At 50.4% G+C, this 14,002-nt stretch overlaps 5 protein-coding genes across 5 annotated transcripts; 3 read left to right on the top strand and 2 right to left on the bottom strand.

Annotated features, from left to right (window-relative positions):
• Positions 1 to 601: 601 nt before the first annotated feature.
• Positions 602 to 1,528, top strand: MIOX1 (Inositol oxygenase 1; the record flags this gene model as incomplete). Its single annotated transcript, XM_014688329.1, has 1 exon — positions 602 to 1,528. The coding sequence occupies one exon, from the start codon at positions 602 to 604 to the stop codon at positions 1,526 to 1,528; it is 927 nt and encodes a 308-aa protein (XP_014543815.1).
• Positions 1,529 to 2,898: 1,370 nt separating this feature from the next.
• Positions 2,899 to 5,754, top strand: Vps35 (Vacuolar protein sorting-associated protein 35; the record flags this gene model as incomplete). Its single annotated transcript, XM_014688330.2, has 4 exons — positions 2,899 to 3,032; positions 3,096 to 5,316; positions 5,386 to 5,532; positions 5,590 to 5,754. 4 exons carry the CDS (start codon positions 2,899 to 2,901, stop codon positions 5,752 to 5,754), a joined length of 2,667 nt encoding a protein of 888 aa, XP_014543816.2.
• Positions 5,755 to 7,411: 1,657 nt separating this feature from the next.
• FOLH1 (Glutamate carboxypeptidase 2) lies at positions 7,412 to 10,169 on the top strand (the record flags this gene model as incomplete). Its single annotated transcript, XM_014688331.1, has 2 exons — positions 7,412 to 9,937; positions 9,987 to 10,169. The coding sequence occupies 2 exons, from the start codon at positions 7,412 to 7,414 to the stop codon at positions 10,167 to 10,169; spliced, it is 2,709 nt and encodes a 902-aa protein (XP_014543817.1).
• Positions 10,170 to 10,766: 597 nt separating this feature from the next.
• On the bottom strand, positions 10,767 to 11,452 carry DAP1 (Damage response protein 1; the record flags this gene model as incomplete). The annotated part of the gene is made up of 2 exons (XM_014688332.1): positions 10,767 to 11,253; positions 11,400 to 11,452. The coding sequence occupies 2 exons, from the start codon at positions 11,450 to 11,452 to the stop codon at positions 10,767 to 10,769; spliced, it is 540 nt and encodes a 179-aa protein (XP_014543818.1).
• A 496-nt stretch (positions 11,453 to 11,948) lies between these two features.
• Positions 11,949 to 13,527, bottom strand: OLA1 (Obg-like ATPase 1; the record flags this gene model as incomplete). The annotated part of the gene is made up of 4 exons (XM_014688333.1): positions 11,949 to 12,500; positions 12,764 to 13,249; positions 13,306 to 13,377; positions 13,453 to 13,527. The coding sequence occupies 4 exons, from the start codon at positions 13,525 to 13,527 to the stop codon at positions 11,949 to 11,951; spliced, it is 1,185 nt and encodes a 394-aa protein (XP_014543819.1).
• Positions 13,528 to 14,002: the final 475 nt, after the last annotated feature.

Below are 14,002 nucleotides of genomic sequence, written 5' to 3'. Positions count from 1 at the left end.
CGTGGAGCTCTCATGCCAGTCATGGTTCCGTTCTCGTTTTCGACGCTAACGGTATCAGAGATGGCCAAAAACGGAAAGCGCTGGCGAGGGGTAGATAGAGCCAGACTTGACTCGGCAGTGCTCGCCGGACAACCCTCCACCTTTATCCATCTTTCGTGGGTTCCTGGAGCACTAAACACCAGGTCGTGTAGCATGTATGTACGCAAGACACGGGGAAGAAATTTGCGGAGGGCGCATGGGAGGGTTTCGTGACGTAAAATGAAAATCTACAAATTGGGGTGCGGGGACCTATACTCTACGAGTCTATGCATACATACTTAAGGCCTGGCAGCACTCGAGCCTCTTTCGGTTCGGTTCAGATCTTGCTTGGAATCTCTTCACATAGTCCTCACTTTTCTGGTGATACTCTTTCACCTCGGAAAGCAAGACTTGTATTCCGCCGATTTTGACCTCCCAAATCCGGACCCAAACAATTGAGAGGAGAACAGTATCTTTCGATCTGATATTCCTACAACACTGTTGACCAGCTGGCTATCGTCTTCAAGGGCACCTGACAACACATCTTACGATACCAAATCCAAGTTTCGTAAACACAGCTACAATGGCCCCCTCAGCCATCGTCGAATTTCCACCTGCCACCCATGATGGCCAAGTCCTTGAGAGCCTGTCCGATGCCATCGATGATGTGAACTGCATCAAATACGACTCTGAGGCCAAGTTTGACAGCGAGAAGGACAAGTCTCAGTTCCGTCAGTACGAAGATGCCTGCGATCGCGTCAAGAACTTCTACAGAGAGCAGCACAAGAAGCAGACTGTTGCTTATAACCTGGCTGCTCGCAACCGTTTCAACAGCGCTTCCCGAGTTCGACCTGAAATGACCGTCTGGCAGGCTATCGAGAAGCTCAACACTCTGATCGATGAGTCCGACCCCGATACCACCCTCTCTCAAATTGAGCATCTCCTCCAGTCTGCGGAGGCCATTCGCCGCGACGGCAAGCCTCGTTGGATGCAGCTGACCGGTCTCATCCATGACTTGGGTAAGCTGATGCTTTTCTTTCCCGAGCTTGAGACCCAAGGTCAGTGGGATGTAGTTGGAGACACATTCCCGGTTGGCTGTGCTTTCGATAAGCGCATCATTTTGCCCGAGACTTTTGAGGCCAACCCCGATACCAAGGATCCCATCTACAACACCAAGTTCGGCATCTACTCTCCCGGGTGCGGCCTTGACAACATCATGCTCAGCTGGGGCCACGACGAATATCTCTATCACGTGGTCAAGGATCAGTCTACTCTGCCTGATGAGGCTCTCGCCATGATTCGCTATCACTCGTTTTATCCTTGGCACAGAGAGGGCGCCTATCGTGAGCTTATGTGCAAGAAAGACCACGCTATGCTCAAGGCCGTACAAGCTTTCAACCCTTATGACCTTTACAGCAAGAGCGACAATGTCCCTTCTGTCGAAGAGCTTAAGCCTTACTACATGGACTTGATTAATGAGTTCTTCCCTCAGAAGCTCATCAAATGGTAGAGGGACTGTTACAGAACATAGAGCAGAAAGAAATGGTGCACTTACCATACAAGAGTTATTTTGCTATTTCATAGAGTCACGTTGGACGCCCGGACCGACAATGACGATTCTTTATGCAGCGTGCGACGATATTTGGGCCCGTATGGCCATGTATTTTGATTAGTGGTACCTTTGGATGTGGGAGCATAGAGTAAAGTGATAGACGCAGTCATCTCGCATACTGTCTTTATTTTGCTTAGTATCCCAATATTGAACAATACGCTTTGGCTCGCTGTACTGTTCGGGGCTGAATGTAATTGTTCAACCTTAGTACCGGCCCAGCACCAAGTGTATCATGATAAATATTAGGATGTGCTGAGTCAACAATAGGGGGACGAAATATATTTGGTCAGAGGAGGTACCTGGCTATCGGGCGTGATGCTAAGATATACTGTATTTCATTACTGCTCACCTCGCTACCGGCAAATCTTGCCAGAGACTGTATATCCTGGGTTATCCAAATCTCCTGCCGCGGACTGAAAATGCGTTATGGAGCTGGGTGGGCTAGTGGTGACGGCTACCAGTATCAAGAAACAGCCACAAACTACTTAATCTTATCGTTCAAATGAACTAGAAATAGGCTTGCCGGGCGGAACAAGTAAAGCGGCTCCAAGGACAGTATCAAAGGCTATGGCCTGCGCAACGACAATTGGCGCTGCGAAGCTGTCAATTCTCTTATCAGCAGGCACTATGCTTTCAAATACGTACCACAGCTAATGCAAAAAAATTTCAATGTTGCTTTGGCGTATTCGAAAATCCCTTGGGATCGATTACTATCGATAGATACTTTCCCGAATCGCAGTCAGGTTGTACAAAAGATCAGCACCCTCTCATCCTCACTGGAAAGCGTTTGCTTCAAGTACCAGACCCCGTACCTCACGTGATACACCGTTGCGCGCCTGGCGGCTGGTCCCTTATTTTCAGGCCCCTGCCCCGCTGTCCGACGTGTTTTAGGGAGCACTTGAGCTCTCTGGCCTAGGTGTCGTCGGCGGAGCCGCTTCAATGTTAACATTGAAGTGCAGTCTCGAAAGTACCTAGGTACTTAGCCGCAGGTGTCTGTCGTCACCAGGGACCACCCACCCAAGCCCTCAAGTGCTGCTTCGCGAACCAAGTGCTCTGTGGACCTGGTTACATGTCGTGACATCCACAGTTCCTACCACACTGCTTGCTCCTAGCTTCAACCTCACCACCCCGACGCTTTGCTGCCGCGCCAGGCTTATCCACGACGAACCTCGTCTTGGTTTGCACTTAGCAGTTAATGCCGACTAGGCCAACTCTTTGCCTATCCACGATATCCAAAGCCAGCCCACCGCACCGGACAGAGCTTGACCATGACGACGTCGGCGCCTCCAGAGGACCAGGCTCGCCTGCTTGAGGATGCCTTGGTAGCTGTGCGGCAACAGACATCCCTTATGCGCAAATGCCTCGACACTCCTGGAAAACTCATGGATGCCCTCAAATGCTGGTGCGTTATTCCGACTTGTTACTAACTGGCTCAACCGGAACTAATCTCCTGTCTATCCACCAGCTCTACCTTGGTCTCGGAGCTTCGCACGAGCAGTCTCGGCCCTAAGCAATATTATGAATTATACATGGCTGTCTTTGACGCTTTGCGCTATCTATCGGTCCATCTCCGGGAAAGCCACCCCGTCAATCACCTTGCCGATCTATACGAATTAGTCCAATATGCCGGCAACATCATTCCCAGACTATATCTTATGATTACGGTCGGCACGGCGTACATGTCAATTGAAGATGCGCCGGTCAAGGAGCTTATGAAGGATATGATGGACATGAGCCGCGGTGTTCAGCACCCAATTCGTGGACTGTTTTTGCGATATTATCTCTCTGGCCAAGTACGCGACTTTTTACCGACTTCTGACAGTGAAGGTCCGGAGGGTAACCTGGGCGACTCTATCAACTTTATTCTGACCAACTTTGTGGAAATGAACAAATTATGGGTACGCCTTCAGCATCAGGGCCACTCCAGAGAGCGCGAACAGCGCATTCGAGAGCGAAAGGAACTACAACTCCTTGTGGGAAGCAATATTGTGCGATTGAGTCAACTAGTCGATCTTGAGACGTATAAAACCAGTATCCTCGGGCCATTATTGGAGCAGGTGGTTCAGTGCCGCGATGTCCTAGCTCAAGAGTACCTTCTCGAGGTCATTACGCAAGTCTTTCCAGACGAGTTCCACCTCCATACCCTCGACCAATTTCTTGGTGCTGTATCGCGCTTGAACCCTCACGTTAACGTTAAAGCCATTGTTATCGGACTGATGGACCGCCTCTCTGAATATGCCGACCGAGAAGGATCAAAGGATAAAGGGCCCGAGCAAGAAAAGATCGAAGCAGACGCTCTGGCATCACTTTTGGAGAAGGTTCAGCTCCTGAAGGATGCACCCCCTTCCTCTGAAGCCGTCCCGAAGCCGAGTACCATCTCACAAGAAGATGAGGATAAGCAAAAACATGGTGAGGATGATACGCCCAAGCATGAGGGTGAGGGTGGAACCACAGCTGGAGATGAAGCGAGCACTGTCGCTGAGTCAACAGCGCCGTCCAACGCTGAAACTGAAACCACAGCCGTTAATGGTCAAGACTCGGCCGGCGCCAACGTTCAGCTCTACGAAGTATTCTTCACGCAGGTAAAAAATCTGGTGGAGGCCCAGCACTTGCCCATCCAAGATATCATTGCTCTCTTGGTTTCTCTCTGTAATCTCGCCCTAAACAACTACCCCGATCGATTGGATTATGTGGACCAGATTCTTGCGTATGCCGCACAAAAGACGAGGGAGAATATTAACAATGCCGACTTGCATTCTCCTGGGGCTCAGCAGAGCCTCTTGGCTCTGCTACAAGCGCCGTTAACACGATATGTATCCATATTCACGGCCCTTTCCCTCCCCACTTACGTCCCTCTCTTCCAGTGCCAGTCGTATCCCACACGTCGTGTTGTGGCTGGTGGAATCATCAGAACTCTCTTAAAAGATCAAACAAAGATCACCAAGACTGAACAACTAGAAAATGTTTTGGAGATCATGTCGGTCCTCGTCAAAGAGGGGTCCCAGGCACCGCAAGGCTATCTTGTTGCGTCACAACGTCGCCCGGTGGAAACGGACGAAACCATGGAAGAACAAGGCTGGCTGGCTCGAATGGTTCATTTACTACAAGCGGAACACAACGACACCCAGTTCAAACTACTGCAAATGACGCGCAAGGCATACGGCGAGGGCAACGATCGCATTCGAACCACTACTCCGCCTCTAATAACCGCTTGTATTAAGCTTGCTAGAAGACTCAAGGCCAGAGAACACTACGACGATAACTGGGAGACGCAGAGCAATGCTCTATACAAATTTATTCATTCAGCACTAAGTAATTTGTATACTCGTGTGAATGGGCCTGGCATTGCTGAGCTGTCACTTCGTTTGTTCTGTAGCGCTGGACAGACAGCTGACATGACGGGCTTCGAGGAGGTGGCATATGAGTTCTACGCCCAGGCGTTTACGGTCTATGAGGAGGCAGTGACAGATTCTAAGGCTCAATTTCAGGCGGTCTGTGTTATCGCCTCATCTCTTCACCAGACGCGGAATTTTGGCAAGGAGAATTACGACACTCTCATAACTAAATGCGCGCAGCATGGTAGCAAATTGTTGCGAAAGCCTGATCAATGCCGGGCTGTCTACCTGGCGAGTCATCTTTGGTGGGCTACTCCGATCACATCCAATGGCGAGTCAGAAGAAACAGAGGTAAAGATGACCTTTGCACTTGATGTTCCATGTACACTGTAATTTATCGGATGCTAATTACTAGAACAGCTGTACCGCGATGGTAAGCGAGTACTGGAATGTTTGCAACGGGCTCTTCGTGTAGCGGATTCGTGCATGGAAACTGCAACCTCGATTGAGCTTTTTGTCGAGATTCTGGACAGATATGTCTACTATTTTGATCAACAGAATGAATCGGTAAGAGGGCCCAGCGAACGACTCGTGGTGAATAAGGCTGACATATGGTTACATTAGGTGACAACTAAATATCTCAATGGCTTAATCGAGCTCATCCACTCGAATTTGGCAGGCAACCAGCAAGAATCTGGTTCCATCGAGACAAGTAAGAAGCATTTCCATCAAACTTTGGAGAATATAAGGAGCAGACAGTACGAAGGAGTAGTACTTTACCCAAGCTGAAGGTATCAAAATGGCACCAAAGGCTGTGAAGGTCATTGGGAGAGAGTCAAGGTGGAGAGTGTAGATACTTTTTGAACAGGCGTCCGACTGAAGAGAAAAGTGCACGAGACACAATGTACTTCTTATGTGTATATATGTACATCTTGTTTTCTCCCTCGTCCTCTTGATGCGCTTTGTCCACGTGTCTAATCCCCTTCTCCCTTCCCCCTAAACCCGGCATTTTATTGTATTTTTCCATGGCTCCTCGAGGTTATTGGGCATTATCGGCTGGTAGGTGCTGTGAGACGAACTAAGCCGGTCCGCTGTCTACTGTCGCTAGCTGAAGATGCGCGTAGTAGATGAGATGATGGATGAGAATGCGAGACAAAGGCATCAGTTCCTGCAGATGCCACTGCGTGACTTTGGGCCCTTGCGTCGTCGAAACAGCAAGTTCAGTCTCAGACTGAACGCCCCCACACCCTGAGCAGCCTTGCAACTTCCGCGAGTCACACCAATGGCGATTTGTAAAGTGCCAGGCCGTGCATAAGGCGGTACACACAAGTAGAGAAAACCGAGTGAAGACGTTCGGCGAGACGGTTGTCAAAGCCTGCCGCGGTGTCTTTTTGGCACCTCGTTCAGAACTGGACATGGATTGTGAAGAGTCTGGTTCGTATGGTTTTTGTTGCCGCCAAGACGCTGGCGTAGGTACGTATTCAATCACGGTGGAGGGTCTTGGCATTGGATAAAGAGGCACTGGGACATCGAGTGCTGAGGTATCTGTACAAGCATTGATGCAGCATGCTGTCGTGTGCTTGGGGATGGTCAAATATCTTGATTAAAGCCAATATGAGTCTTACTGGCACCGCCACAAAGGTACATACTTACGTGTTCGCGGACTAGTGCTCCTTGGCGTGGTGCCCAGGTCTGCGGCACTTCAGGTGGTATTCAATGTTGCGCTGAGGTGAGATCCAAATGCCAGTTGATTGTTATATTTAATCCTGATGTTGAGGGCGTCCTTGGTGCATTTGGACAGTCTTCGTATTAGGTACTTTACGTACTCAACTACTTACCTCAGTGCTGAGTTTAAGTATGTCCTAGGTCCAAATAGATGTCCATGTTTCTCAGCAGACACCAGACCAGACATGTTCATAAGTACCTTGTCCAGCCAGACGCACGGAACTGCGACGCGACACCTGCGCCTCAAAGTGCTGGTTCACACTACTGTCCAACTAGCAGCGGCGCTGGAACGCCCAGCACTGGCATTCAAAGATGTGCGCCCACCCATTCAAACCACCCAGCTACATCACCACCAGGCCTCCTTAACATCGCGGCCATCATCCTTCAGCCGCCTGTCAAGCTGGCGACACTGGCTTTTGGCTCTATCGTTTACAATGAAGCATTTTTAGACGCCTTTAAATCCTAAGCAGCGCCGCATTCTTTGAATTTTCTTCTTTCTTTACGCTCATTGTAATTCCCCTGGTAATCGATACCGCTGTTGCCGACGCCGCGAATCCGTGCCGACGGACACAACTCAGACAGATACCCGTCGCAACTTAGAACGCATCCCACCCACCAGCGACCAAAGTAGAACTTGTTTAGTTCCAACTGTATTGCATGGCAGGCTGCTTTCGATTCGCTGCTTACCGTAGACTGCGCACCCTCTTGCGTCTAGTCCACGATGCCTTCCGACGAGAAGACCCCATTCTATGATCCGGTCCCTCCAACCTACGATGAGGCTTTGGCCAGTGGAAGCCGTCGCGGCTATGTCTGGGACCCTGCCAGATCATCGATAGACAATCGCGATGCCGACGAAGTTGAACAACAATCACTCCTGCGACAGCCGGAGACTGCCGCCGGACCATCGAGGCAACCACCCCGTGGATACCGGCCGCCCACGGTAGAAACCGACGATGAATTCAGTCTTTTGGGTAGTGATAGCGAGCTTGATAGCGATGAGGAGGCCGCTCAAATACGCCGGGAAATGCAAGAGATGGAAGTTGAAGAACCATCCACATCAATAGGCTCGGTATGGAGCAAGAGAATAGGTTTCTCCTTATCACTACCCAAATGGAAATGGTCCTGGAGACCGAGATTACCGAGATTCCGCATCCAACTTCCTTCACGCGCCACTGAACCGACCCGTAATGAGAACGAGGCCGAAACTGAAACTAGCACCGACACTCCACGGCAGTGGCCCAGGATGAACTCCATGGCATTGATTATAGTCTTTGCCCGGCTTATCGCACTTTTAATTGTCCTTGGCTTCATCTACTTCTTATTTGCCACTGGGTTCTTCAGCGGCTTCTCAACTCGTCTCCCAGGAGGTCTGCGCTTCGATCCGGAAGATCTCAAAGCCTTTCTACAGTCTAATGTCGACCCCATGCGTATGCGGGCTTCGGTTCTGCACTACTCGCACTATGCACATATTGCTGGCACCGAAGGAGACTATGCAATGGCCATGGATGTTGAAAGCATGTTCCATCGGGCCGGGCTCGAGTCGGTACAACTTGACAAATATTACGTTTATGTCAATTATCCACGAAAAGACGGTCGCGCCGTGCAAATCATGGATACGGATGGCAAGACGGCTAAATGGACTGCAAAGCTGGATGAGGAAGAACGCGGCGGAGAAGCAGCTGGGCGACAGACATACGCCTTTCACGCCCATTCCAAGTCTGGCGATGTCAAGGGTCCTCTTATATATGCTAATTATGGCTCTCCAGGCGACTTTCAAAAGCTCAAAGACGAAGGAATTGATACAAAAGGAGCTATTGCCCTCGTACGACAAATGGGTACCCAAAAGGACGTGGCCCTTAAAGTCAAGGCAGCAGAGCTTGCTGGATTCGCTGGCTGCTTAATCTATAGCGATCCCGCCGAAAACGGGTTTGTCAAGGGTGACGTTGCGCCCAAGGGACGATGGATGCCTGAGGATGGTGTGCAACGGGGTTCTGTGAGCCTCAAGAACATGGGAGTCGGTGATGTTCTAACGCCTGGCTGGGAAAGCAAAAAAGAAAAACAGAGAATGGCTGTCGAGGATGCGCCGGGTCTAGTGAAGATACCCAGCTTGCCACTTGCTTGGAGAGACGCCAAGGTTCTGCTGCAACAATTAAAGGGCCACGGACAACAGGTTCCCGATGGGTGGAAAGGCAGTGTCCCAGAAGTGGATGAGTGGTGGACAGGCGACCATTCTTCACCTGTCGTTCGTCTACAAAATGAGCAGGATGAGATCGAAAAACAGCCCGTATGGAACGTCTATGGCAAAATTTTAGGCATGGAACAAACGTCAAACTCCATCATTCTCGGCAATCATCGTGACTCCATGGCATTTGGCGCTTCCCAACCTCACTCTGGAACTGCGGTTATGATTGAGCTGGCTCGCATCTTTGGTAACCTGCTAAGCCGGGGCTGGCGTCCCCTACGTACTATTGAATTCATGTCCTGGGATGCAGCAGAATACAATATGGTCGGGTCCACCGAATACGTTGAAATGAACCTGGATACATTGCGGCAGAATGCCTACGCCTATATCAATCTAGACGCTGCGATCACAGGCACCCAATTCACAGCGGCAGGATCCCCGCCACTGGATAGAGCCCTCATTCGAGCTCTGGAACGTGTCGTAGACCCTTTCAAGAATGAGACTCTCAAATACCAGTGGGATAGCCGCAAAGCAACTCTGCAGGGCCTCGGTGGGGGAGGCGACTATGTCCCATTCCAGGATATAGCCGGTACAAGCTCGATTGACCTTAAGTTCGAGGGAGAGCCAGTGCCCTTCGGCTCCAGCTATGAAAGCTTCAATTTGGTTGAGCAGGTAATAGATCCGAACTTTATCTACCATGGACTCATGGGCCAGGTTGTTGGCCTACTGCTCCTCGACCTGGCTGACAGGGCCATCATGCCGTTCGACATGGTTGGTTATGCCCGAAGCCTCAATCACTGGGTTCATGACCTGGAATATTGGGTGAACAAGCAAAAAACTGCCAAGGACGGCGCTTCAAAGATACCTTTCCAGGAACTCAAGGATGCCGTCGAGTTGGTCAAGAGTAACGCTGAGGAGTTTGAGAAGTGGGAATTAGAATGGGATCGCTCGATTCTCAGCAGCGGCGGGTACGAAGCAAATGGTCTTGGGACCCAGCGGATCAATTATAATGACCGGATGGCTGCTTTTGAAGCTTCGCTCCTGGATTTAGAGCTCGGCGGTGGTGTAAGTACCTCATTCTTCTGTATTGGTGGACTGTGCTGACTTTGAATAGATTCCAAACCGTACTCAATTCAAGCACGTCGTGTTCGGCCCTCAGTTATGGTCAACTTATGACGCATCATTTTTCCCTGCTATTCGCGATACAGTAGAGGCAGGCGACTGGGAACTAGCAAGACTACTGACAGCAAAAACAGCGGCTTTATTACGAAAGGCTGCAACCATTTTACAGATGTGAAGTTTGTTGCCTCGGGTCAGCGGTTCGAACTGTGTATGATTCTAAAAAAAATGTTTGGGTTCGTTGAATTTTTTGTTTCCCCCATTAGTATTCGTCGCCTCATGTTTGAACGTAGCTTCTTGGTTCATGGGTCAAGCGAGTAGTTTTAGCTTACATGCATGTATGCAGAAAGACTTTGTTTTGGACGACAGAGAGGGCTTGTTTTCCTGTTTTGCTTGTAGATATGGGGAAAAGGCATTGCATGGAGTTGGGATCTGCTGATACGAAATCGGAGTCGTTTTCTCTCTTTTCTACTTTTAGTCATCTTTTACTGGACAAGCCAAATGGTCATCATTGCGCTTCTACTTTTTTATACATAATTGCATCACCAAGACAAACCGCACGGAAAGGGGCATTGCATGCCCGAATGAAAACTGACTGGTATAGCGAGGGTCGAAAACATGTTCATATCCCCGCTAAAGGTGCATGTCACGCAATATAGTATTCATACTGTAACGGCGGAGAGTATTTTGCGATAAGGAAAGATGCCCTGCCGCAAACTGTAGGCGATTCCTTTAAAAATCACGAGTCCCCGTCTCTCCCATCCATCACATGCCGCTACTGCGCACCCTCGGCCTTTCCGGCATTGTAGTCGGCAACCGACACAAGCTTGCCAACAATGTCGTACTTCCCGGAGAAGGTCTCCTCCCAGCCCTGCAAGGCGTCCATCTCGCTGGGTCCAAGACCGTCGAGCTTGTCCAGCGGGCCGTCCAGGTCCTCCGTCAGCATTTCCGTGTCGAAGCTGTGGCAGGCCAGGCCGCGGCTGGCATCGCGACCCGCAAAGTTGGAGTACGGGCCGCCGGGGCCGTAGAAGTTGCGCCCGTTGCTGACGTCGAAGACGCGGCCGCGGACGGCGAAGAAGATGGGGTTGCCGTTTTCGCCGTTGAAGGGCAGCAGCGTTCGCGGGGTGTAGGTGCGGAATACCTTGGGCGGAGGGCCGCGGGGGATCGGGGCCGTCGTGTTGGAGCGCGAGAAGGTCGAGACTGCCGTGTAGACGAGGACGCTTAGGAGGATGAGGTTGAGGGGTGTGAATGGCGTCGTTGTGCTATGTCTCGGGTTTCAGCGGCCTGGTCGGTGCGGATCTGTACCCCGCACAAAATCAAGTGCAGTCGAGGTAGCTTGAAGGGCAGGAGAAGAATGTGTCGTGGCGGGCTGTGCGTAAGGGAGAGGCAGTGTAGGTGAGCGTCATACCTGGCGGCTTCTTTGGCAGCCTCTTGCACAACACGATGTCCGACATAATCCATCCTGTGGATATATTTCCGACGGCGGAGCGGGCGGATATTCAAGGCACTTGGCTAGGACAAGCTCACGTCTCTGTACGATACAGGTAGCCAGGTACCGAAATAAAGATTACCGGACTTATGTTGCCTCAGGTGACGCAGATGGAGAGAACTCGGATAGTCTTTCTGAAAAGTAGCAATACCGTCTCTCGGTTGGTTCAACGGACGGGACGGGATGATGTGACCATTTTGGTTTTCCCGATTGGCCCCCGCCGTCAGCGCTTACAACATGAGTAGGATGGCCCGTGCCGACACGGCGGACCTAAGCCCGCTCTCTGCGCCACACATCCAAGCTCCAATCTACTGCGGATTGACCAGTCCGCACTCTTTTCGCAGTGGTGATAGGTTACATTGGTTGATAAATAGCACATTCATTATTTTACGATTTTTTTCATTTTCCCTTTGTCCAAAACTTTTATCGACAAAGGGTCCAATCACAAGTGACTATATTATAAACACTTCAACCCTTAGCAGCACCAGCCTTGATAAGTAGGATATCGCCATCTTCCACAACATACTCCTTGCCTTTGGTCATCATCTTTCCCTTCGCCTTTACCTCAGCTTCGTCACCCAGCTCCTTCAGCGTATCGAAGTTGTAAACGATGGCCTGAATAAAGGTCTTCTCAAAATCTGTGTGTATGACACCGGCGGCCTGTGGCGCTTTGGTGCCAGTGCGGATGGTCCATTGGCGGACTTCATCTGCCCCTGATGTGAAGAAACTACCCAGCTGAAGAGTCTTGCGCATCTGCGTGATAATCTTAGGGAGCGCCGACTCGGCCCCAACGTTCTTTTGTTCCTCCCTGGACTCGTCCTCGGTCTCAAAGCGCGTCAAACGCTCTTCATAAGAAACGGAGATAGGAATAATTGGGTCGCCAGTGGCATGTTCCTTGACCCACTCAACAATCTTTGGGAGATGCTTGTTCTTCTTTCGGACATAGTCCTTTTCAGATAGATTCACGAGATAAACCACGGGTTTAGCCGTCAATAGGAACAGAGGGTTGATAACCTCTACCTAATACCACAAGAGTCAGTACAGTGGTTTCTACCATAGCAAGATGTTTCGCAATTCAAGGTGCAAAGAAAAGTAGGTAGGCTCCTATCAGAGTAATTTTCATCTCACAATGCACTCTAGCGTTATTTGGCGAGGCATTCGACGAGCTGGGATTAGATCAGGCCAAGTGGCCTTTTGTCATCATAAGAAGCAGGGATTGAATGTATGAATAAAAACATCAAGACAGCAGAAGAAACGAAAAAAAGTTATGCAATAATTCTTACCTCTTTAGGACCCCAGACGCCTTTGCGGACATCCTTACCATCCTGCAGCCAAGCCAAGATCTTTTCAATGATATCTTGTTCCAGCTTAGCTTTCTTGAGCTCAAGGCTTTGACCGCCCATGCGGGTCTTCTTCTTCTGATTCTCCAGAGCCTTCTCAACGAACTCAATATCTTTGAGTCTCAGCTCTTCGCTGATAATATCCAAGTCTCGGGTGGGGTTAACATCACCCTCGATGTGGATAATTTCAGCATCGTCGAAGCATCGAACAACCTGGAAAATGGCATCTACGGCGCGAATATGCGACAAGAAGGCATTTCCGAGGCCAGCTCCGGTGGATGAACCGCGCGTAAGTCCAGCGATATCATAAACCGTCAAGTTCGCAGGAACCTGCGATTTGGGCTTATATTTCTCGCACAGCCAGTCAAATCTAGCGTCGGGCACAATGACACGAGCTTCTTCAGGATCAATGGTGGCATAGGGGAAGTTCTTGCAAGCTGTCAGCACCCCGGATCAAGGGCGAAGAACGAGGGGGGGCCTCATACAGCTGGGTTGCCTAAATTGCATTTTGTGATGGCCTGGAATAATGTGGATTTGCCAACATTTGCAAGGCCAACCTATGAAGACATGGTTAGTAGACGAGCGACTGACGAATAGCAGTCTCCAGCTGTGCCAAGGACAAGTAATCTCACAATTCCGCTCTTCAAGTTATTTCCGGGTCGGCCAAGGGGGATTTTCTCCTCCTGGACAACCTTCTTAGGAGGCATCTTGTTTCTGGATTTGGCGAAAGACCGACAGGGTATAATAATAGATACGCGCCGGGCGATTGGAGCTTGTCCAAGAGCTGCAGGCCTGGCTGCGCGCGGGAGAAAAGTTGGTATAAGAGAAGGGAAGGGAAAGGGAAAGGGAAAGGGAAAGGTGATGAGGAGCGTCGTGGTGAACGACCTGGCTGCAGGGAGCCTCTGCCGTCAATTCTAAGCGGAGGGGGAAAGAAAGGAGAAGGATAGACGTCTGCTCAAGAAAAAGGAGACAGACGACGCCCGTATTGGGGAGTGGAAAGGCGAGGAGTGGAAGAGGAAGAAGACGGGTTGGAAAATTGCGACGAAGGAAATTTGAAGAGCTCCCCACCACACGCCCTCTTCAAGTGTGTGGGAGCAGATAGCTGGGCTGGGGGCAGGAATCGGAGCGAGTGTTTTTCCCTTGGTAGGTGGGTACTCCACACATTTCTCCAAAATGCTGTTG

This window comes from Metarhizium brunneum, chromosome 7 (genome assembly GCF_013426205.1).
Source record: "Metarhizium brunneum chromosome 7, complete sequence".
Lineage (NCBI taxonomy): Eukaryota > Fungi > Ascomycota > Sordariomycetes > Hypocreales > Clavicipitaceae > Metarhizium > Metarhizium brunneum.
This window is presented reverse-complemented; position numbering and strand designations above follow the sequence as displayed.